The 23,407-nt window shown below is 41.3% G+C and overlaps 1 protein-coding gene across 1 annotated transcript in view; it reads right to left on the bottom strand.

The window, feature by feature from the left end:
- LOC109916808 (fibrillin-1-like) overlaps nt 1–23,407 on the bottom strand; it is a 589,008-nt gene that overhangs the window by 384,491 nt on the left and 181,110 nt on the right. The window contains exons 8-9 of the mRNA XM_048617021.1: nt 10,856–10,981; nt 5,701–5,736 (exon numbers count right to left, since the gene is read on the bottom strand). Of these exons, the coding sequence (XP_048472978.1) occupies nt 5,701–5,736; nt 10,856–10,981 (162 nt within the window). The remainder of the gene's footprint in view (nt 1–5,700; nt 5,737–10,855; nt 10,982–23,407) is intronic.

Here is a 23,407-nt window from a genome sequence, read left to right as displayed (position 1 = left end):
CATGGTAGATAGGTTGCTGTTAACAAAAAATCAATTTAAAATTAACAATTAATCTCACATCAATTGCAATGTGCGGAGGAGAGCTTCAAACTTCTATCTTCTGTTGTATATGGTAGTGTTTCCTAATTTCACCACTGTGAGATTTGGCTCTCCAACCATCTGAAATAGTTTCTCTCCATTGATCCTCTCTGTTCTCTTTAATATCTGGAAAACTTTGATCAAATCATAACTCATTGAACTCAGGGAATACATTGCTAGTTTATTTAACCTCAACTTCTAGTTTAAAAATTGAAGTCTGCATATCAGTCTTACAAATCTATGCTGCACTCCTTCTGAAGCCAATTTAGTCTTCCCAGAACTGCTTACAATACTCCAGATGTGATCACACCAGGGTTTTGAACTGCTGAAGCATGGTTTCTATACATTTGTATTCAATTCTCTAGATCAGTGAAGGGCAGTGATAGCATTCCAAAAGACTAAATAATCAAGGGGCTAAAGGGTGGAGGAGGAGAGGAAGAAATAAACACAATAACTATCACTACAGAAAAGGAACAAAAACAGTAGTTGCTGGAAAAACTCAGCAGGTCTGGCAGCATCTGTGAAGAAAAAAATTAGAGTTAACGTTTCGGGTCCGGTGACCCCTCCTCAGTTAGCTTAACATTGGCTTCACGTCAGCAGGGAAATGTTAGAGTCTATTATAAGGAATGCAATGATGGACTATTTAGAAAAACTAGAGAAAAGGTACTAGGGTAAGTAATGGAGCTAAAGACCATTAGGCCCCTGGACCCGATTGCCTGCAACCTAGGATTTTAAAGCAAGTGGCTGCAGCAACAGTGGATGCACAGGTAGTAATTTTCCAAGAATCCTTAAATTTTGGAAGTGTCGCAGAAGATTGAAAAACTGCCAATGTAACACTCTCAAAAAGGGAGAAGACGAAAAAAAAACAAGCCAGTTAGCTTAACACTGGCTTCACGTCAGTGGGGAAAATGTTAGAGCCTATTACAAGGAATGCAATAATGGACCATTTAGAAAAACGTGATAGATTCAAGTACAGTCAGCACGGTTTCAAGAAGGGGAAATCAAGACCGACAAATATATTACAATTGATGCACAGAGGGATCTTGGGATTCAAGTCCATTGCTCCCTGAAAGTGGCCTGCAAGTAGATAGTGTGGTAAAGAAGGTGTACAGCATGCTTGCCTTTATTGGTCAGGGGGTTGAGTACAAGAGTCAGGACGTCAAGTTGCAGCTTTATTAGACTTTGGTTAGGCCAGACTTAAAGTACTACGTTCAATTCTGGTCACCACATTTTAAGAAGGATATGGAGGCTTTGGAGAGGGTGCAGAAGAAGTTTACCAGGATGCTGCCTTGATTAGAAGGTATTAGCTAATAAGGAGAGGCTATAAAAACTCTGGTTGTTTTCTTTGAAGCAGTGGATGCCAAGGGGAGACTTGATAGAAATCTATAAAATTATGAGATGCATAGATAGCGTTGATGGTCAGAATCTTATCCCCAGAGTTGAAATGTCTAAAACTAGGGTACATGCATTTAAGGTGAAAGGGGGAAACTTAAAAGGAGATGTGAGGGCAGGTTTTTTTTTACACAGACAGTGGTAGGCGTGCAGAACGCACTGCCAGGGGTGGTGGTGGAGACAGACATGATAGGTGCACTTAAAAGACTTCTACAAAGCACATGAAAATGCAAGGAGTGAAAGCATATGGAACAAGTGCAGGCAGAAGGGATTAGTTTAATTTGGTATGTTCAGCACAACATCGTAAGCCATAAGGCCCGTTTCTTTGCTGCGAAGTTCTATGTTCTAATTCATTCAGGAGTTAACATATAAAATAGATAAAGGGGAAGCAGTAGATGTAATGTGTTTAGGCTTTCAAAAGACATTTAATGAGGCTCATTAATAATGAGGCTCATTCATAAGGTAGGCGCCCATGATGTAGAATGTTGATGAATCAGATGAACAGAGGATTATCTAACTGAAAGAAGACAGAGAATTGGGAATAAAGGAGCATTTTCAGGATGGCAACCTGTAACTAGTGGAGTGCTTCATGGATCAATACTAAAGTAACAATTATTTAAAATATACATTAATGATGTAGAGTACAGAGTCAAATTTGCAGATGACACAAAAATAGGTGGGAAGGCAAGTAGTGAAGGGACACAAGGAGTCAAGAGGGATACAAACAAGGTTACAAATTAAATAAGTTGGCAAAAACTGGCGGATGGAATTTAGTATGGGTAAATGTGAGGTTATGCATTTTGGCAGGAAGAAGTGAATATTATTTAAATGGGAACAAACTGCAGAAAGCTGTTTGGGATCTTAGTACATGAATCACAAAAGCTAGCATCCAAGTTCAGTCAGTCATAGAGAAGGCAATGGAATGTTGGCATTTCTCTCAAAGGGAGCAGAGTATAAAAGAGAGAAAGAAAACGATGTACAAAAATAGGGAAGTTCTGCTAAGACTGTACAATGCACTTGTCAGACAAAACTGGAATACTGTCAACAGTGTTAGTCCCCTCATTGAAGGGAAGATACCTGTACACGCCATTGGAGGCAGATCAAGAAAATTCACGAGGTTGATCCCAGGTCTAGAGGGATTTTTTTGATGCGATGTTGAGTAGGTTGGGCCTGTATTCCCTTGCGTTTAGAAGAATGAGAGCACATCTTATTGAAACATGTAAGATACTTAAGTGCCTGTACAGGTTAGATGCTGAGAGGTTTTTTTTCCTTTGTAGGAGTCTAGGACCAGAATAAATAATCTCAAAGTAAGGAGTTGTCTACTTAAGACTGAGATGATGTAACGATTCTGTCACTTTAAGAGGTTATTTTGTTCTGTTTCTGTTTGAAGAAAGGTTGTAAGGCAGAGATGCAAAGCTGTCTACTGAAGACCACTTCAATAAACAACTTGGGAAGTCTTGGGGGTTTTTTAATGCAGCCTGATTGGGTGCGGCCAGCTCTCGCAGATCAGGATTTCTGAGAAGCATCAGAACCTGTTAGGGTGTCAACAGAGTTGGAAGCTTCAGTGAATGTCTCCTGGCTGCTATTCTCTCTGAATTTTCTTTTGTTTTTTTTTCCCTTCTGGATAGGAGAATTGCACATGAGAATGTGTGTCTGAATTTTCCTTTATTGCCAGCTGGTGTATTTACGTGATGTTACTATATTGGAACAGTTAATTAGCAATAGTTACTGTATCTATTATTTTGTTGTTTTCCCAAAAAGTTGTTATTCTAAATTCCTATTTCTTTGGTTGTATTTTAACTACAGTGTTCAAATAAATTGTGTTTTGCTTAATGTCAAGTAGTTTGACCAGTTGCATTGCATCTTGAGTAGACACTTTACACTTGATTTTAACATAAGAAAAAGTTAAGGTCTAGGCTATCTTCTTAAATTACGTTGAGGGGGTCTGGTCTGTAACAATGAGGAGAATTTTGTTTTTCCACAGGATAGTGAATCTGTATATTTCTTTATCACAGAGGGCTATCAAAGCTGGGTTATTAAGTATATTCAAGGTTGAGATAGATAAATATTTCATCAGTAAGGGATAAAGGCAGGAAGCGGGAGCTGAGGATTATCAGACGAACCACAATCTCATTAAATGGTGGATATGATAGGCCTACTGCTGTTCCCAATTCCTATGGTCTTATAGTTAAGGCACCAAGAGTGATCACTGAGGGATGTCAACAGTTATATCTTGCCAATTTACACACTATCCCAAAACTCTCACTCCAGGTCTCTCTCAGTCAGTCAATATTATAACCAAATCAATAGCTTCACTTCAATTCCATGAGCACTTTCCATACTCTACAAGGTTCAAACAAATGTGTGATTGAATACATAAAACTGATCTACATGGCTACAGCATATTTGAGGCTTGACAACATCACGTATAGCATCATGTATACCTAGAATACACCTCCTCCCACCCACCTTCCTGCAAGAATGCCATCCCCTATTCCCAATTCCTTTGCCTCTGCCGCATCTGCTCCCGGGATGAGGCATTCCACTCCTGGACATCCCAGATGTCCTCGTTTTTCAAGGACAGCAAATTCCCCCCAACAGTGATCGAAAACGCCCTCGACCGCGTCTCCCGCATTTCCCGCAACTCATCCCTCACACCCGCTCCCCGCAATAACAACCAAAACAGGATCCCCCTCGTCCTCACGTACCACCCCACCAATCTCTGGATCCAACGCATCCTCCTCCGGCACTTCTGCCATCTGCAACCTGACCCCACTACCAAAGACATTTTTCCCTCCCCACCCTTATCTGCTATCCAGAGGGACCACTCTCTCCGTGACTCCCTCGTCCGCTCCACACTCCCCACCAGCCCCACCACCCCCGGCACTTTTCCCTGCAACCACAGGAAGTGCTACACCTGCCCCTACACCTCCCACCTCACCGCCATCCCAGGCCCCAAGAAAACCTTCCACATCAAACAGATGTTCACCTGCACACCTGCTAATGTGGTATACTGTACCCGCTATTCCCGATGTGGCCTCCTCTACATCGGGGAAACCAAGAGGAGGCTTGGGGACCGCTTTGTGGAACACCTACGCTTGGTTCGCAACAAACAACTGCACCTTCCAGTCGCGAACCATTTCAACTCCCCCTCCCACTCCTTAGACGACATGTCCATCCTGGCCCTCCTGCAGTGCCACAACGATGCCACCCGAAGGTTGCAGGAACAGCAATTCATATTTCGATTGGGAACCCACAATGTGGACTTCACAAGCTTCAAAATCTACCCTCCCCCTACCACATCCCAAAACCAGCCCGGCTTGTCCCTGCCTCCCTAACCTGTTCTTCCTCCCACCTATCCACTCTTCCCACCTCAAGCCCCACCTCCATCTCCTACCTACCAGCCTCATCCCGCCCCCTTGACCTGTCCGTCCTCCCAGGACTGACATATCTCCCCCTAACTCCCCACCTACACTCGCCTTTACTGGCTCCACCCCCGCCTCTTTGACCTGTCTGTCTCCTCTCCACCTATCTTCTCCTTTATCCATAATCCATCCGCTTCCCCTCTCTCCGTATTTATTTCAGAATCCCCTTCCTCTCCCCCATTTCTGAAGAAGAGTCTAGACCCGAAACGTCAGCTTTCCTGCTCCTCTGATGCTGCTTGGCCTGCTGTGTTCATCCAGCTCTACCCCTTGTTATCTCAGATTCTCCAGCATCTGCAGTTCCTACTATCTCATGTATAGCATACTTCATTTGTCCAGCATCATGTCACTAGGGTCAATATCTAATCCTACAGTATGCACAAGCTATAGGATATACTCCAGTAGCTCACAAAGGTTACTTTAACAGCATTATCGCTTTACAGCATGAAAGGCGAGCTAGAAAGTCATCAGAACACCAACAACACTAGGTCACAGACACAGGTGATGCTGGCAAGGCTTTGTGGAAAATACAGTGCTCATTATAGATAATTAGCAAGAGTGGTCGGTAAGGGTAATACCCGAAACATTGACTGTTCCTTTCCTCCAGACGCTGCCTGGCTTGCTGCGTTCTTCCAGCCTCCTGTTTGTCTCCCTTGGATTCCAGCATCTGCAGTTTTTTTGTCTTTATTCTGCAGGTGGCTACAGTACTGACACCTAGTTACCTTATAAGCTCCTGCATCATTAATCCAGAAATCTCCTGGAGTTTCTTCTGAAGTGCCAGGACTCAGGCAGCCCCTCAATCATATTCACATCAGCGATACAAAGAGAGAAGATCCAATAACATCTTCTTGAAGCAAAAGAGGATGGGTAATAAATATCATTTCTCCTATATCCCCTGCCCACAATCAAAGCAATTTATTAAAAATGAAAAAGGATGTGGCGAAAGAAAGCTGGTCGACTTTGTGACAGCTCTCAAGGTAAATACACTCTTCAATAATTTATCCTTTAAGTACAAGCTTTGGAATCGTGACATCTGTTGATTTGCAGTAGTCACTGTGGCCATGATTACAGTGGAATACTTCAGCTTGTGGTCTTACATGGTACAGCTTACTAACACAAGAACAAGATATGGCAAAGAATAATTTGAAACCGATAGAAAACTGGCTAATGGGCAGGAAACTGCGAATGAGGTTAAGGGATTCTCTTTCAGGTTGTCAACCTGTAACCAGTAGTGTTTCACAGAGATCAGTGCTGAGATCACAACTGTTTACAGTACGTATTAATGACTAGGAGGAACAGAATGTAATGTAGCTAAATTTGCAAATGACATAAAAAAGACAAGTGCTAGAAAGATACAAACAGTTTACATATTGATAGGTTATGTAAGTGGGAAAAAGTTGGCAAGTGTAGTGTAATGTGGGAAAAATGTGAAGCTTTTTTTAATTCATTCATTGCGGACTTGTTATCATTTTATTGCCCATCCCTAATTAATCTTGACAAGATGGTGGTGAGCTGCATTCTTGAATCATTGCAGGCCACATGCTGTAGCTGACTCACAAAGCCCCTAGGGAAGGAATTCCAGAATTTTGACCCAGTGACAGTGAAGAAATGGTGATACATTTCCAAGTCAGGATGGTGAATGACTTGGAGGGAACTTGACTGTGAGTGCTCCCATGTATCTGCTGCCCTTGTCCTTCTAGATGAAGTGGCCACGGGTTTGGAAGGTGCTGTCTAAGGATCTTTGATGAATTTCTGCAATGCATCTTGCAGATAGTACACACTGCTGCTACTGAGCATCTGGTGGTGGAGGGAGTGGATGCTTGCAGATATGGTGCCAATCAAGTGGGTTGCTTTGCCCTAGATGGCGTCAGGCTACTCAAATGTTGTTAAGAAATCCAAAGCAAGTAAGGAGTATTCTATCACACTCCTGGCTTGTGCCTTGTAAAAAGTTTTGGGAAATCAGGAGGTGTGTATACACTGCAAAGTTCCATGCCTCTGACCTGCTCTTGTAGCCACTGCGTGGTGAATTCAGTTGAGTTTCTGGTCAATGATAACCCCAAAGATAATGACAGTTGGGGACACAGTGATGGTAATACCACTGAATATCAAGAGGACATCTGTTACTGGGGATGGTCATTGCCAGACATTTGTGTGTCACAAATGTTACTAGCCACTCATCAGACCTACTGTGGATATTGTTCAGATCATGTTGCACTTAAAACGGACTACTTCAGTATCTAAGGAGTCGCGGTGCTAAACATTAGGCAATCATCAGTGAACATCCCCATTTCTGACCTTATGATAGAGAGAAAGTTATTGATGAATCAACTGAAGATAGTCGGGCCTGGGACACCACACTTAGGAAGTTGTGCAGAGATGATCTGAAGCTGAGATGACTAACCTCCAGCAATCATAACCAGCTTCCTATGTGCCAGGTATGGGTCCAACCAGCAGAGAGTTTTACCCTTGATACCCACTGATTCCAGTTTTGCTAGGGCTCCTTGGTGCAACACTAGGCCGAATATCACTCTCACCTGACCTCACGAATTCAGTTCCTTTGTCCATGTTTGAACTAAGGCTGCAATGAGGTCAGGAGCTGAATGGCCCTGGTGGAACCCAAACTGGGTGTCACTGAGCAGGTAATTGCTGAGCAGGAAACAAAAAAAAAAAGAAATTGCTAGAAAAACTCAGCAGGTCTGGCAGCATCTGTGGACAGAAAGCAGTTAATATTTCAGGTCCAGTGATCCTTCTTCAGAGGATCGTTTAGCTCTATCACTTGCTGCTTATTCTGTTTTGCAAGCAAGTACTTCTGCTTGAAAACAACAAATGCTGGAGATCACAGCGGGTCAGACAGTATCCATGAAGGGAGAGCAAGCTAACATTTTGAGTCTAGATGAGCCTTCATCAGAGCTGAAGTGAAGTGTAGAGGAGGCAGCATTTCTGCTTTAGTTGTGGGTGTAGACCGCTGGTGGAGAAAAGATGTTGATAGTTCAGATTAAGTGATCGGAATGTGAGAATGACAGAACAATGGTGTGTCTCCAGCCAGACTTGAAAGAGCAGACAGTCCCAACGGGGTGGGAGGAGGGGTGAGAGGACATGGTGACAGAGAATGTAAAGCTAAAAGAAAGGGAAGAAATAGCAGTTCACAATTTAAAGGTGTTGAACTCAATTTTAAGTCCAGAAGGCTGTAGAAGGTAGACCTCCAGCATTTGTTGTTTTCAGTATAGATTCCAACATCTGCAGTAATTTGCTCCAGTATAGATTCTCAATCAGTAGGAGAATCAAGTATTATTGGGAAAAGGTAGGAATTTCAGTTCAGCCATGATCCTACTGGATGGTGGAACAGGCTCAAGGGTCGAACAGTTTGTTTTCACTCATGTGTCAAAGCCTGAGGGGCAACCTGGCAGTATGTAAAATTATGAGAGGCATGGATAAGGTGAATGTTAGAGGTTTTTTTAATCCCGAGGGTGGAAACGTCAAATACTAAGGGGTTAAAATTTAAAGTAAGAGGAGGAAAGTTTAAAGGAGATGTGTGAGGCAAGTTTTTCATGCAGAACGTGGTAGATGCCTGGAATGTGCTGCCACAGGAGGTGATGGAAGCAGATAGAATAGCAATGTTTAAGAAGCATTTAGACAGACATGAACTGGCCAGGATAGAGAAATACAGATCATGTGCAGACAGATGGAATTTGTATAGAATGGTATCATGTTTGGCACACATATGGTGGGCGGAGGGGCCTGTTCCTATGCTCTGTGTAAGTCTGGATATTGGTTTGATTAGTCACATGTACTGAGATACAGTGAATTGTGTTGTTTTGTGCACAATATAGGCAGATCATATCATACAAAGTGCATCAGGGAAGTAGAAAAATACTGGGTTACAACAGTACACCAGCGTCGAGGAATTCTATGGTGGGTAATTCATCTTCTGTCTCTCCAGTGCCTGTTTACCATCAACAAGACATAAGCTAGAGGGTCTACCTGTCTGGATGGGTACAACTCCAAGGATATTCAAGAATCATGGCAGAATTCAGGTCAAATCAGCCTGCCTGACAGCACTCCATCTGCCACCTCAACATTCACTTCCTCCACCACCCAAAGCACAGTGGTGTCAGTTTGCACAGTAGTGACTCGCTAAGACACTTTGAAAGCATCTTCCAAATCCATAACCTCTACCACCTTGGAGAACAATGGTTGCCACCACTTGCAGGTTCTCTTCCAAGCCATGCTCTATCCTGACTTGGAACTGTATCACTATTATAACAATTTGATTGTTATGGGTCAAATTCATCAAACCCACTTCCTATGGGCACTGTGTTCCTTTACCTCGAGGACTGCAGCAGTTCAAGGAGACAGCTTATAACCAATTACCTCAGTGCAATTACAGATGGGCAATAAATACTGGCCTAGCCAGCAATTCCCATATCCAATGAATACATTTTTCAAGTCATGAGTATGATGCAATACTCTCCACTTGCCTAGATGGATGCAGTTTCAACAACACTCACTCATTGTCAAAGTTGCAATATCCATGATAAATCAGCCCTCTTGACTGAAATCCTTTCTATCGCCTTCAACGTTCATTCCCTTCATCACCAACTCATGACAGCATCGGTATGTAATACCTGCAAGGTGCACTTCAGCTGAACACTACGGGTCCTTCAACAATTTTTTTGTCAATCCTCTCTTTCTGCCCCATCTTCAACAGTTGAGGGAAGTGAGGTCAAGATAGTACTGAGGGAAATCTCTGGCACATGTAGTCCTTCCAGTGACAAGTATTTTTCAAAGTGGCTTGGGAGGAGTGCACACGGTGAGTAGCCCATACCACAACTGCTGAATATCTGACAGCATGTGGAGCCATGCTTGGAAAAAAGTAGGGCATACGAGAAAAAGTGGCCATGCCTCCCAGGCTTCCAAAACCAATATAAATGGCACTGTCCCACTTCCCTCAATCCTCCATTCAAAACTCTGCAAGGGCTATTAACTCTGGCAGCCAAAGCAACCACATCTAAAAATGAAATGGAAAACACAAGTGTGGAAGGAAGGCATGACACAAAAACTCCGAACCCAAGAATTGTTCTGCAGTTGAGATCATGTGTGCTGTCAAATCTGCAATTGTGCTAGTGCATGTCATTGGGCCTGCTCCCATGGATGGGATCAAAAATTATGCAACTATCCCAGAGATCTAGCTTGTGCTCATAACAATAACAGCTTTTCACTAAGACCAGCCTTCTGTGTGGAACACGAGGCCACTGGTGAAAAGAAGATTGCACACCATGTCCAGAAAGAGAGGAAGGCCACTGTTCTAAAGCACAAGGTGGTACGGAGAAGACTTGACCCTCCACAGGAGAGTTGCTAGAATGGTCCCTCTTTGGATCCTTCATCCTGCCTTAGCGGGGTGGAGGCCAAAGTCATTTTACTGCAATTGGGTCAGCATCTCCGAAGACCAAGGTGAATATGTTTGCTGAACTCAACCATGCAAATGCACCATAAAAATTGGACAGTTAGTAATTTTCTGAGTTAAAAGAAGTAGAAATCTGACCTAACCCCTTCTTTTCTATGTTATCAATACGGTTATTTAAAATCCAAACTCAGCGCTGTTTAATGACTACTTTATAAATTTATCTTTGTCCTGAAATTACAGCATGAACCATTAATGAAGTAGTTTGAAAGTTCTTTCTCTGCCAATTACATTAACCTACCCCATGGCATAATCTCAACAGTTTTGACTTCTCTCAAATTCTTTTCAATTTCAGTCATGTACTATATTTCAAGCTTTTGGTTTCCCTTCCTTAAAAAAAGAGACCTTTTCCAAAACTGGATAGACTAATTAATAGGATTCATCAATTTTTATCTGAATTACTGGGTAATCCAATTAATAAATACCTGAGCACAAAAATTGCAAAATGACATTTAATTCTCTTCATCTGGCTACATTTTCCATTTAGTTCCACATCACTCACCAATGCATCTTGAACCATCTCCAGTAGGTAGGTAACCATGTTGACACTTGCAAAAATAACTTCCAATTGTGTTGGAGCATTCACCTCCATGGCATATACCAGGAACAGTAGCGCACTCATCAACATCTAATCAATAAAAAAGTTCAAAGTTAGTAAAATAAATTTTATTCATAATAAAACAAATTAAAAAAATTAACCTGCTATATCATTTTAATCTCTAGATTTATTAATGCTTTTAATAAATACATTGGAGCAATTGTTGTTACAATGCACCCAGCCTCCAACCATTCTTACTAAATCCTCATTGCAACCATTACTTCCATAACCATATCCAGATTCTCATAAATCAAAAGTTAACACTACGTACATAGCGTACAGGATCTGAAGGAATAATGAACTCATTTTGTCAATGATATACATTGTAAACAGCACAGTATACATATTGCACCGCTCTTGATGCAAGTCAAACCAATTTTGAAAGAGGTCCATTTACTGGATTTGAAAACAGCCTTCCAACATAAGTGACCTCAAATGACACAGCACACTGGGGTACAAGAACATGATCACTTAATGAGAGCATTTGAATTTCCTTGTTCAATTTGCACTAAATATTTCACCTTCCCTTATATAGTAATGTCACATTTCTATTTTGAAACCAGACTCACTTTTCTCCCATTCTCCATCCTCTACCTTATCCCCAAAACCCTCTATGCCCAACTCACATTTTGGATGTTTCAAGATTAAGACTGCCAATTGACATAAAATTGAACTGTAAACCAACAAAATGTATTGAATGTGTCTAAGTCATATTAGGAAATACTCTGGGAATACTCTGGGAAATTCAGTGGGCGGGCCACGAAACCAAATGCAATGAAATTTACAGCAAACTCTCTGTCTGCATAACAACACTTAGTGTTAAATCTTATGACACAAATAATTTTGTAGACCATTTTGTAGCTAATACATGGTTGGGAGCATGATAGTGCAGGCTTAATGTCAATCCAGAGGCCCAGGCTTAGGTCCACAGAACACTTTTCAAATCCTTTCACAGAAACTGGTGGAAGCAAATTAAATAAAAATGAACTGGAATTGAAAACTAGTTGCACTAATTGCAACCATTTTTCTATTATCTATTGTTATAAAAATCAATTCGGTTCACCATCCTTTACAGAAGGGAATCCGTGACCCTTACCTGGTCTGTGTTACATGTGACTCCAGATCCACAAAGGTGTGGCTGACTCTGACCTACTCCCTACAATGCCTAGCAAGCCATTCAGTTCTAGGGCAATTAGAGATAGGCAACGAAGGCTGACCTTAACCAGCGAGCCACATTTGATAAATTAATTGTTAGAAGTTATTATCTTCTTTAATTTATGTTAAAGATTTGATATCCTCAAATCCTCAGCTGTAGAACACAATCATTTTTGGTCTCCAGCTGTCAGTGCTCTTCCTGAGAAGCAATGTTGAGAGTTTGTAGAATAGTTATAGCGTAAGAGGCCATTTGACCCATCAAGTCTGCATTGGCACTGAGCCAAAACGGTCAGACAGCCAATCTCCTGCCTCTTCTCCATAACCCTACACATTACTTAAATAGAAGCAATCATTTAATGTCCTCTTGAATACCTTAACTGAATCTGTCTTCACAGCATCTGCAGACAGCGAACTCCAGACCCTAGAGATTTTCTCATTTTACATTTGCTTTCTTTTGCAAAACAGTACATATGCACACTCTGTTCCTTGATTCTCTTGAGTGGAAACATTTTCTAGCGATCTACTCTGTCCAGATCCTTATCAGGTCTCTCCTCTTAGCTTTCTTCTCTCCAGGCGAAACAGTGCCAATTTCTTTAACCTGTTCTCATTACTGAAGTTTCTCATCTCTGAAACCATTCTTGCAAGTGTCTTCTGCACGCACTCCAATGTTTTCACATCCTTCCTATACTGGCACAATTGGACACAACACTCCAGTTGAGATCTAATTAATATCTTCGATAGCTTCAGCATTACCTCCTGCTCTTGTAAGCTATGCCACTGTTTATGAAGCCCAAAATACTGTATGATTTGTTAATTGCTCTCTCTACCTGTTGCCAAATTTATGCAAATATACATCCTGGTCTCTCTGCTGCCGCACACCCTTTAGAATAATATCCTTTACTTGATACTGTCTTTCCACGTGCTTTGTATCAAAAAGTATCACTTTGCACTGCTTCACATTGAACTTCATCTGTCATCTATTCACCCAATCTACAAACTTATCTATGACATTTTAACTTCTACACTGTCCTCCTCACAGCTTAAAATGCTCCCAAGCTTTTTTGTTAATCATCTGCAAACTTTGAAGCTGTCCTTGCACACCCAGATCTAGATAAAGGGTCCTAACCCTGATCCTTGGGAACTCCACTACAAAAGATCTTCAAATGAAAAATGACTCATTAACCATTTTTACCTATTACTATTCCTCAGCCTTTTTTTTAAAATCCACATTGCTACTGTCCTATTATTCTATGAGCTCAACTTTCCTGAGAGGTCTTTCGGTTGGCACAGCATCGAATGCCTTTTGGAATTTAGGGAGTTAATTATGCACTAATCTAAAACAGTTTCAGTGCCAATTTGTTCTTTTCATCCCCCCAAGATCAGAGATTAGTTTACAAATTTGTTGCAAAATCTGCTGATATGCAAGTTTGAAACAAGTTAATGCTGGACTCAAACACTGCAGCATATATGTTTATGAAGTTTTGGAGAATGGTGGCAGAGTAGGACACTCCTGACGGAGCTCCTCTGCTCCGCCTGCGCTTTTTCCTCCATTTTTTCTCTTTTTTTCTTCTGTCCCCTCAGCACTGGAGGCAAATACTGCAGTGGCAGGCACTAGCAGTAAATCCCTAGAGCAGCAAGCTCTGGAACAGTGCGTGGGCTGCGAGCCCTGGAACACCATGAGCAGCGGGCCCAAAAGCAGTGCGGACAAGAGCCCTGTAGCAGCATGTGGGAAAGCAGCCCTTGAGCATTGCGCAGGCAGTGAGTCCTGGGCGGAGATGGCAAAAGCGGGAGCAGACAGCACCGGGAGCCTGTGGCGAAAGCAGAAGCAGACAGTACCGGGAGCCTGTGGCGAAAGCAGAAGCAGGCAGCCCGAGGCAATGAGAGCGAGAGCAGGCAGCCCCAGGTGGCTGGCGGTGAGAGCGAGAGTAGGCAGCCCCGGGGACCTGCGGCAGGAGTGGCAGTGAGGACGAGGTCAAGCCCTTGTGAGGAATGCGAGCCCAGCATGGCCAGGCACTGAGATGTTGAACTTTTAACTGTGTTTCTTTGTTTTTCTACGCTTTAGTAACAAGGACTGTAACGTTTAACGTAACTTGCTTTCTTTATTTTTCTGCCTTGTACTAAGATTCTGTGCCTAGGTACATTTGTACCTCAGATGGCACTGTAAGTGGCAGTTTGTAAACGTTTCTCTGTACTCATGCAAGTGAGTACGGGTGATAATATAAGTCAACTGTAAGTCTCAAAGTTACATTGAATTTAAGAACAGAAGCAAGTCATTCAGCTTAATTTTAACATAGCCCTAGTTAACAGTAATCCAGCTAATGTAGAATGAGAAGGAGTGATGTAAGATACTGTTTATTTAATGATGCACTGGGTCATGAAGTTCTTAATCCCTCATAATCACGAGTTTCCTTAAGTTTAAATGAAGCCAAAACATATCTCCAAAGGAAGAAGGGGGCAAAAGAAAACTTAGGGCTGTATAAAGCAGTAAAGCACAACTGTATCAATATTTTTAAAAAATATCCTTTCACGTAATGTGAATATTGCTGACAAGGCTAATATTACTGCCTATCTTCTACTCAACTCGAGACAGACGCGGTGAGCAATGTATCTGGTTTAAGTACACCCATAAGGGCTGTTGAGGAGGAGCCAGAATTTCAAACCAACAGTAATGAAGTTCAATGTCAAAATAGCATGCCCTTAGAGAAGAACTTTTAGGAGATGGTGTTTCCATGCATTTGCTGTCCTTGTCCTCCAAGGTGATCCAAGTTGTGGGTCTGGAAGATGATCTCGAAGGAGCAGTGGAAAGTTACTGCAGCACATCTGCATATTGTATATTGCAATTGGAGGCAACTAATATTTAAGAGGTTGAAGACATGGGCTTCTTTTCAATGGAGCTTCTGGAATGTTATTGGAGTTGTACTCATTCAGGCAAACGGACAGTATTCTATCACATTCCAGATTTGTGACTAGTGTAAGTACATGGTGGATAGGCCTTAGGGAAGCCAGAGGTGAGTTATTTGTTACAGAATTCCCAGCCTCTGACCCGTTTCATGTAGCCACAGAATTTATATAGCTGGTCTAGTTCAGGCTCAGGTCCCTAGCAAACCCCAAAATGTTGATGACAGGGATGCAGCAGTGGCAATGCCATTGAAAATCATTGAGAGGTAGTCAACACCGGGTAGTTGTCACTAGTCCAACCCCGAATGTTGTATAGGTCTTGGTGCACATCACAAACTATTTCAGTATCTGAAGAGCACGAATAACACTGAGCACTGCAATCATCAGCGACCATTTCCATCTCTGACTTTATAATGGAAGATAGGTCACTGATGAAGCTGCTGAAAATGTTTGAGCGAAGGAAACTATTCTGAGGAACTCCTAAAGTGATGGCATGAGACTGAAATGATTACCAAAAGGATGTGGACGCTTTGGAGAGGGTGCAGAGGAGGTTCACCAGGATGTTGCCTGGTACGGAGGGCTCTAGCTATGAAGAGAGGTTGGGTAGATTAGGATTATTTACATTAGAAAGACGGAGGTTGAGGGGGGACCTGATTGAGGGTCTACAAAATCATGAGAGGTATAGACAGGGTGGATAGCAAGAAGCTTTTTCCCTAGAGTGGGGGACTCAATTACTAGGGGTTATGATTTCAAGGTGAGAGGGGAAAAGTTTAAGGGAGATATGTGTGGTAAGTTCTTTACGCAGAGGGTGGTGGGTGCCTGGAACGCATTGCCGGCGGAGGTGGTAGAGGCGGGCACTATAGCGTCATTTAAGATGTATCTAGACAGATACACGAATGGGCAGGGAGCAGAGGGATACAGATCCTTGGAAAATAGGTGACAGGTTTAGATGGAGGATCTGGATCAGCGCAGGCTTGGAAGGCCGAAGGGCCTATTCCTGTGCTGTAATTTTCTTTATTCTTTGTTCTTTAACATCCAACAACCAGAACCATTTTGCTTTTTGCACTGCGTGATTTCAACCAGCAGAGTTTCCTTCCCAATTCTCATTGAAAACAAGTGCTACAATGGTATGTCTAAGTGTCCTATGTTCCTATTTCCGAGCAGCTTCATTAGTACATCAAAACAGTCATCTTGGAGAGGCGGTCTGATGCAGGGAGACTGTCAAAGAAGGGAATTCACAGTGTTAGCAGTGCTGAGTGGCAAAAAAAAAGCCTTTCCTTTCTCCCGGTCAAATTACCAATGCCATTCTCCATTTTCCAGTTCCCTTCAGTTCCGAAAAGGAATTAAAATGCTAACCCTGTTTCTCTCTATAGGTATTTTCAAAATTGCTGAGTTTCACCAGCATTTTCTGTTTTTATGTCAGCGTCATTCTCTTGTTCTTGATGTTGAATACATATTGTCTGTGAATACCAAATACAAAAAAAAATAGAAATTCTCCAATTGTGTGAATTATGCTGAAGTGGATAACTATGCGAACGTCCAAATCCTTGTCCAGTTAGGTATCTCTGGACTTGATTACTTCTGTGCTTTTCAGTGAAACGAATGCTGTGCCTACATTGCAACAGAAATAGTTCTTTTTCAGTTAAATAATTTAACAGGTTTAGACCTATTGATCCACTTGCAACGTTATAATTATCTGCTAAGCAATGTTTTGTACTACACTGGAACTGTATAAAACATTGGTTAAGCCACTGCTAGAGTATTGTGTGCAGTTCAGGTAGCCACATTATGACAGGACATGATTAATGGAGTGTGCACAGAGGAGATTTACCAGGATATTGACTGGGCTGGAGGGTTTTAGTTATGAGATTGGATAGACTAGGGTCGTTTTCCTTGGAGCAGAGGAGACTTGGACAGGCCATGATTGAGATGTATAAAATTATGAGGGGCATAGACAGGGCACACAGGAAAAAATGTTTCATCTTGGTGGAGGTATCGATAACCAAGGGCATAGCTATAAGGCAAGGGGCAGGAGGTTTAAAGTGAATGTGAGGAAAATCTTTTTTACCTAGAGGGTGGAGGAAGTCTGTAACTCACTGCTTTTAAGGGTGGTAGATGCAGAAATCCTTATAACATTTTCGAAGTATTCAGATATACACTTACAATTCAAGGAATACAAGACTATGGGCCAAGTGCTGGCAAATAGGATCAGAATAATTAGGTAATTGTGTTTGACCAGTGCAAACTTGATTGGCCGAAGTGGCTTTGTCCGTGCAGTAGCCCCTGTGACTCTACATCTCAATTGACTTAAAGTGCTTTGAGACATTCTGTGACGTTGAAAAGTTGATACGCTCAAGTCCTTTTTATTTCACTCATTAATAATCTTTAGTGGTGTGCATAAAGCGACTCCCCATGCTTTACACATACATTTATATTATTCCTAAAGGAAAATATATTCACAAAACTTTATTTTCACATTTTAATTGCGCATAGAACAGAACACAATGAGAAATGAAAATCAGATTTCAATCTGTAATGAGGTACTGCTTGTAGAAACAAAGCTACTAAGATGGCAATTTGGTTTCAATGTTGCCAGCGTGTTCAGTCCTGGAGGTGAAGGAAGATAGTGGGATGTAAGTCAGGTTCGGGGGAACTGTGGCTGGGGGCTGTGATATCAGTTCAATAGAGGTTAGACGAGTTATTTAATAGTCTGTTTCCTGAGTAACTATTTACTTAATTTCAATGAGGCCCTCAAATTCTCCAACTTAAATGGACACTTTCAGAGGATTCCAATGGTGTGGGAATTGTCCAGGTAAATCTACAAGTTTTTAGGCAATTCCTTTAGGCTCTATGTTGGGGATTCTGCAGGATCCCCATCTGCAACTCACAAGTGTGCTTCATAAATGATTAGTTGGCCGTTGAAAAATCTGGGCCAATGTGGAATTGGTCTCATTGAGATTTATAACATTGGTATAAGATTAGCAATCCTGCCATCAATTATCAACTACATTAGATCTTCCTAACTAATTGGAATTTATACATTATGAAAGTGCAAAATGCACTAATTTTTAGTACAAAATTGCACTGTCCTAACTGTGCTGTGGAAATGAGGAGAACACCTCCAATTCACCAATTGTAGTAAAATCATAAAATCTATTTACGAAGGAATTCATAATTTTGCTTCATCTAGCAGGAGGAAATGGAAACATAGAAATATAGAAGATAGGAGCAGGAAGAGGCCATTTAGCCCTTCGAGCCTGCTCCATCCATTCATGGCGATCATGGCTGATCGTCCAACACAATACCCTAATCTTGCTTTCTCCCCATAACCTCCAATCCCGATCGCCCTAAGTGCTATATCTAGCCAACTCTTGAATTCAATCAATGTTTTGGAATGAACTACTTCCTGTGGTAATGAATTCCACAGAGGCACCACTCTTTGGGTGAAGAAATGTCTTCTCATCTCTGTTCTAAACGATCTATCCTGAATCCACTGACTGTAACCCCGGTTCTGGACACACCTACCATTGGGAACATCTGCATCTACCCTGTCTAGTCCTGTTTCAATTTTATAAGTTCTATGATACAGCTCTATGACTGGATCCAAATGTTCCCCATAGCTTGGAAAATGAGAACTCATCACAATGGAGCATGGAAAATTGATCATGAGTTTAACAGAATAGATACTGACTGCTTCCTCTGCAAAGCTAAAAGTACAAGTAAGCCATAGGCTAATTTACTCCCGAAATCCCCAAGTTGCCTGGGAAGATTTAATCAAAGGAGCAACCATTGAGAAAGCACATGTATAAATCTACAAATTAGGAGAAGTAGGCCTGTCAGCCCCTTAAGGATAGCTGATGTGTTTGTCTTTCGAATTCCACAATCCTTTCTACCCCGATAACCTTTGATCCTCTTGATTTGATTTATTGTTGTCATACATGCTGAGATACAGTGAAAAGTACTGTTTAGCGTGCTAACCAGACAAATCAGACCTTACGTAAGTACATCAGGGTAATAGAACAGAATGCAGAATATAGTGTTACAGGTACAGAGAAAGATCAACTCTAACATATCAGAAGCCTGTTCATAAGTCTGATAACAGAGGGGAAGAAGCTGTTGACATGCGTTTTCAAACTTTTGTATCTTCTGCCCAATGGAAGAGGGTGGAAGAGAGTATAACTGGGGGTTGGGAGGTTGGTTGCATTCCCAAGACAGCAGAAGTACAGACGGACTCAATGGAAAGAAGGCTGGTTTTTGTGATGGACTGGGCTCTAATTTCTTGCAGTCTTATGCAGATCAGTTGCCATGCCAAGCTGTCATGCATCCAGACAGGATGCTTTCTGTGGTGCATCTATAAAAATTGGTAAGAGTTACTGTGGTATGCCAAATCACCCAACAAGAATCTCTTTCTCTGCCTCAAAAATATTTGAAGACCCTGCCCTCTGAAGTAGAGTGTTCCAAAGTCTCTCAACTCTGAGAAGAAATCTCTACCTAAAAGAGTGACCTCTAATTTTAAAACATTGCCCCCTTGTTCTGGATGTCCACAAGAAGAAACACCCTTTCCACACCCAGCTTGCCACAATCCAGACTATCAACATAAGATAGTATACCCACTCCAACTATCAACATTGTAAGCCACTTCTTACGCATATAAATCCCTCCTTAAATGAGATCAAAACTGCATACAGTAATCAAGGTGGAATCTCACCATAACTGAAACATAGCATCATTACTTTTACACTCAATTCCTCTCAAAATAAAGAATGGCATTCAGTTAGCCTTCTTGACTAATAACTTGACTATGTGTTTGCATACTAACTTCTTGTGACTCATGAATTAGAATACCTAAATTCCCTGCAATTCAGAATTCTGCAGTCCTTCTCCATTCAAAGTGAACATTACACTTCCCAACATCAAATTCTATCTGCCTGATTTACTCAACCTATTTATATTGATCTGCAATCTCCTTGTCGTTTTCTTCACAACATACAAGGTAGGAACCTGTTCTTTGTGTCATCTGCAAATTTAGCTACCATGCATTTGCTCCCTCATCTAAGTTATTGATGTAAATTGTAAAAAGTTGGAAGTCCTAGCACAGACCTATGCAGGACTGCAACAGTCACATTTGCCAAGCAGATAAAGACAGATTTATACATTGTTTCCTGCCTGCCAGCAAATCCTCTATTCATGTAACTATGTTACCTCTGATATCAAACTTTTGTTTTATGTAATAACCTTTAATGCAGCACCTCATCAAACAGTAGTTTAAAAGTTATCCTTGGTTACTGGCATCCCTTTATCACTACCACCCAATACTTCTGCTGGTCCACTTCATCACACATTGTAGTCACTGCTAGGGGGGCCTGTAGAGTAGTGACGTCTTTCCATATTATTTCTCAAAACCAGCCAAAACGAATCTATATCCTGATATCCTGAACTAAGGGGAAAGTTGCCCCATAAATAGAATGAATGGAAAAGCTATGGAGTTGTTCCTCCAATGACATGCTAGTACTCTCCTGCGTTTTGTAAACCTATCAGGAACAAATTAGAGAGAAAGAAAAAAAAACAATGATTGCAAGAGCAGCAGGCAGGTTAAGATGAAGAGATAGTAGGAACTGCAGATGATGGAGAATCTGAGATAACAAGGTGTAGAGCTGGATGAACACAGCAGGCCAAGCAGCATCAGAGGAGCAGGAAGGCTGACGTTTTTTTCTGAAGAAGGGTCTAGGCCCGAAACATCAGCCTTCCTGCTCCTCTGATGCTGCTTGGCCTGCTGTGTTCATCCAGCTCTACACCTTGTTATCTCAGGTTAAGATGAAGAGATGGAAGCTATCTTTGAGAGCTATATCCAGGAAGGGGTAGCATCAGCTGGCTGGGTGCAGGGGAGGCAGGGCAAAGATGGATTGCCAGAAGGGGAGAGGGGGATTACTACAAGGTCTCCTGGGGCAGGTGTATGTGGTGTGATGAAATGTGCTTTTAAGAGGGATCTGTTGTGTCCTGTTTTTCTTGAAGAGAAATGCTGTAAACCTGGTGCTGAGGTATCTGATCCATGAAAAGCAGAATAAATAGCTTTAGACTTTTAAAAAAAATTAGACAAAAGAAGCATGAATGGGTGGAGTCAGCCTCAAACAGACAGAGAATTTTAGTTTTTCTTTCAGTTGCTGAAGTCAGAGTATTTAAAGTTGAAGCTGCTAGATACAGCTCCTTCTCTGTTACTGCAAAAAGCTCGAGTCCTCTCCCGGCTACTAGATTCATTCTTTCATCTTTCTCTTTCTCCTGGACTGGAAAAGATCGCAAGTGAAGGAAATCCGTTTTGTTGAATTTACCTTAGCCAAGTGTGTGTGTATGGGGTGCTGCTAATATTGGAACAGTTGACCTGTAGTAGTTAAAATATATATTATTTTGTTAAGTATTTCGATAGAGTTAAAGTTATGCCAATTCCTCTTTTTTATTTGTATTTTCACTGTGGTAAGAATGAATTGTGTTCAGTCTAAAGCCTAATAGTTTGATCAATCAAATTACATCTGGAATGCAGCACCTTACCTCTGCCTTTAAATGGGGTAACAGTTAAGGTCTAAGCTTTGTCCCTGATATATTTTGAGGGGGTTTGGGCTGGTCCATAAGAGTGGTGCGTGTAGTGTGTATGCATGTACAAGGAGCTTGGGGAGAAATGGGGGCCACAAGTAGGCTGGAGGGGAGGGAGTGGAGAGGGGAAGAAACTGCATGACCACATGAGGACCAGGGGAATTTGGGAATGGAAGGGTTGCAAAAGGGTGGTGGTTGGGCGACAGAGGGCTGCAAAGAAGTGAGTCAGGAAGGGTGCAAAGGAAAGAGAAGAGTTACAACCCATGAACAAATGAATGCTCAGCTGATGAGGAGCTAAGAAAACCTGAAATCACTGACCTAATGAATGACTTGTATATGAATACAGTAGCTCTTCCTAAAGGATGTGCATATTTAGGACCTACTCTATGGGCAAGTCTGAGTGATTGCTATTGTAATGACATTGTTAAAATTAAATCCAAGGTTGAGATTTGTGATGCAGTTAAAAGGACTGTCACTATCTCATTAAAACATTCTGAATTTGTGAATATACAATGGAAATGCATCAGCTGTGACCTCATTCATCCATGGAAGGTGCATTTAGGGTGAAAACATTTTGTATACATAAGTATATGTCAGATAGTTGTTCTTTGAAACTTTCACTAACTTATGCCTGTTGTTTTGAGCCAATTTAAATATTGTTGTACCTAGAAAATAAACAATTTCTTTATGTTGCGTTCTTTATGTTTGGAGTTGATATTTATTGAGGAAATAAGATGAGTTCTTCTAATTCTGCTTGTAAGAATACACTATACATGACACAAACACAGACAGTAACATGACTGCTCAACTGCACCACCAAGCGAGAATGAAAAAGTAACCCCTGAAACCAAAGGTTCGTCCAAGGAAACTTCAAAAAGCAAAATTCTGCCCTGTTCCCTTGATTGGGGAGTCAAACGCCCCAGAATCATCTATTTAGGTTTGAGATGAGGACAAATTTCTTTATACAAGAAGTTACGAACCTTAAGTGTTCTTCACTGCACAGAGCTATGCATGTTTAGTCATTGATTTATCCAAGGCAGAAATCAATAGATTTTGGATACTAAGGGAACTCAGAGATTGGGGTTAGTGCAAAATAGAAGATATGGGGATTGTTCAAATGCAGCTGACATAAAAGGATTAGCGAAATGGCAAAGTATGCTGAAGGAGACAAGTCCTTTTCCAGTTTCTTATGTTGAAATCACTCTGTCTCATCATGACAATTTTTTTTAATTTAGAAAGAGCAAACACTTCTGTAATGTAACATTTCTATTTCTTCATCAATGTTCCAGTAATATCAAAAGGAAATATCTAGATCAGTTTGACACTAAAGACTGCTTATTGAGTTATTAACAATGGAAAATGCTCTGGTTTATATGAATTCCATCTTCCCTCATAAATGTCTCAATCTTTGCTTTTATCAACATCCATATTTTGTAAAAACAACTACTTGGCTTGTTGAATATCAGTAATTATTACTAGCAGCTGCATCAAACATTATTTTTACACATTGGGTCACCTCTGCAGTCTCTTTTGAGAGACTCATCCAACTATTCATTTTAAATTCAGTGACAAAGAATTGCAGTTAATTTTAAAATTTGTGACTTTTCCCGTGTGACGTACATCATAATTTATTTTCTGAATGTCTCTGTTTCAATGATAAGCACTGATAACAGACTAAAAATATGCATAAAAATCTCCAAAATGTGACAGAACTAAATTACTATTAATTAAACAAGTCTGTTACTGTATAGAGATAGTACTAACGGCTGATGCTGGAGAATCTGAGATAACAAGGTGTAGAGCTGGATGAACACAGCA

Source organism: Rhincodon typus, chromosome 36 (genome assembly GCF_021869965.1).
Source record: "Rhincodon typus isolate 14 chromosome 36, sRhiTyp1.1, whole genome shotgun sequence".
NCBI lineage: Eukaryota > Metazoa > Chordata > Chondrichthyes > Orectolobiformes > Rhincodontidae > Rhincodon > Rhincodon typus.
This window is presented reverse-complemented; position numbering and strand designations above follow the sequence as displayed.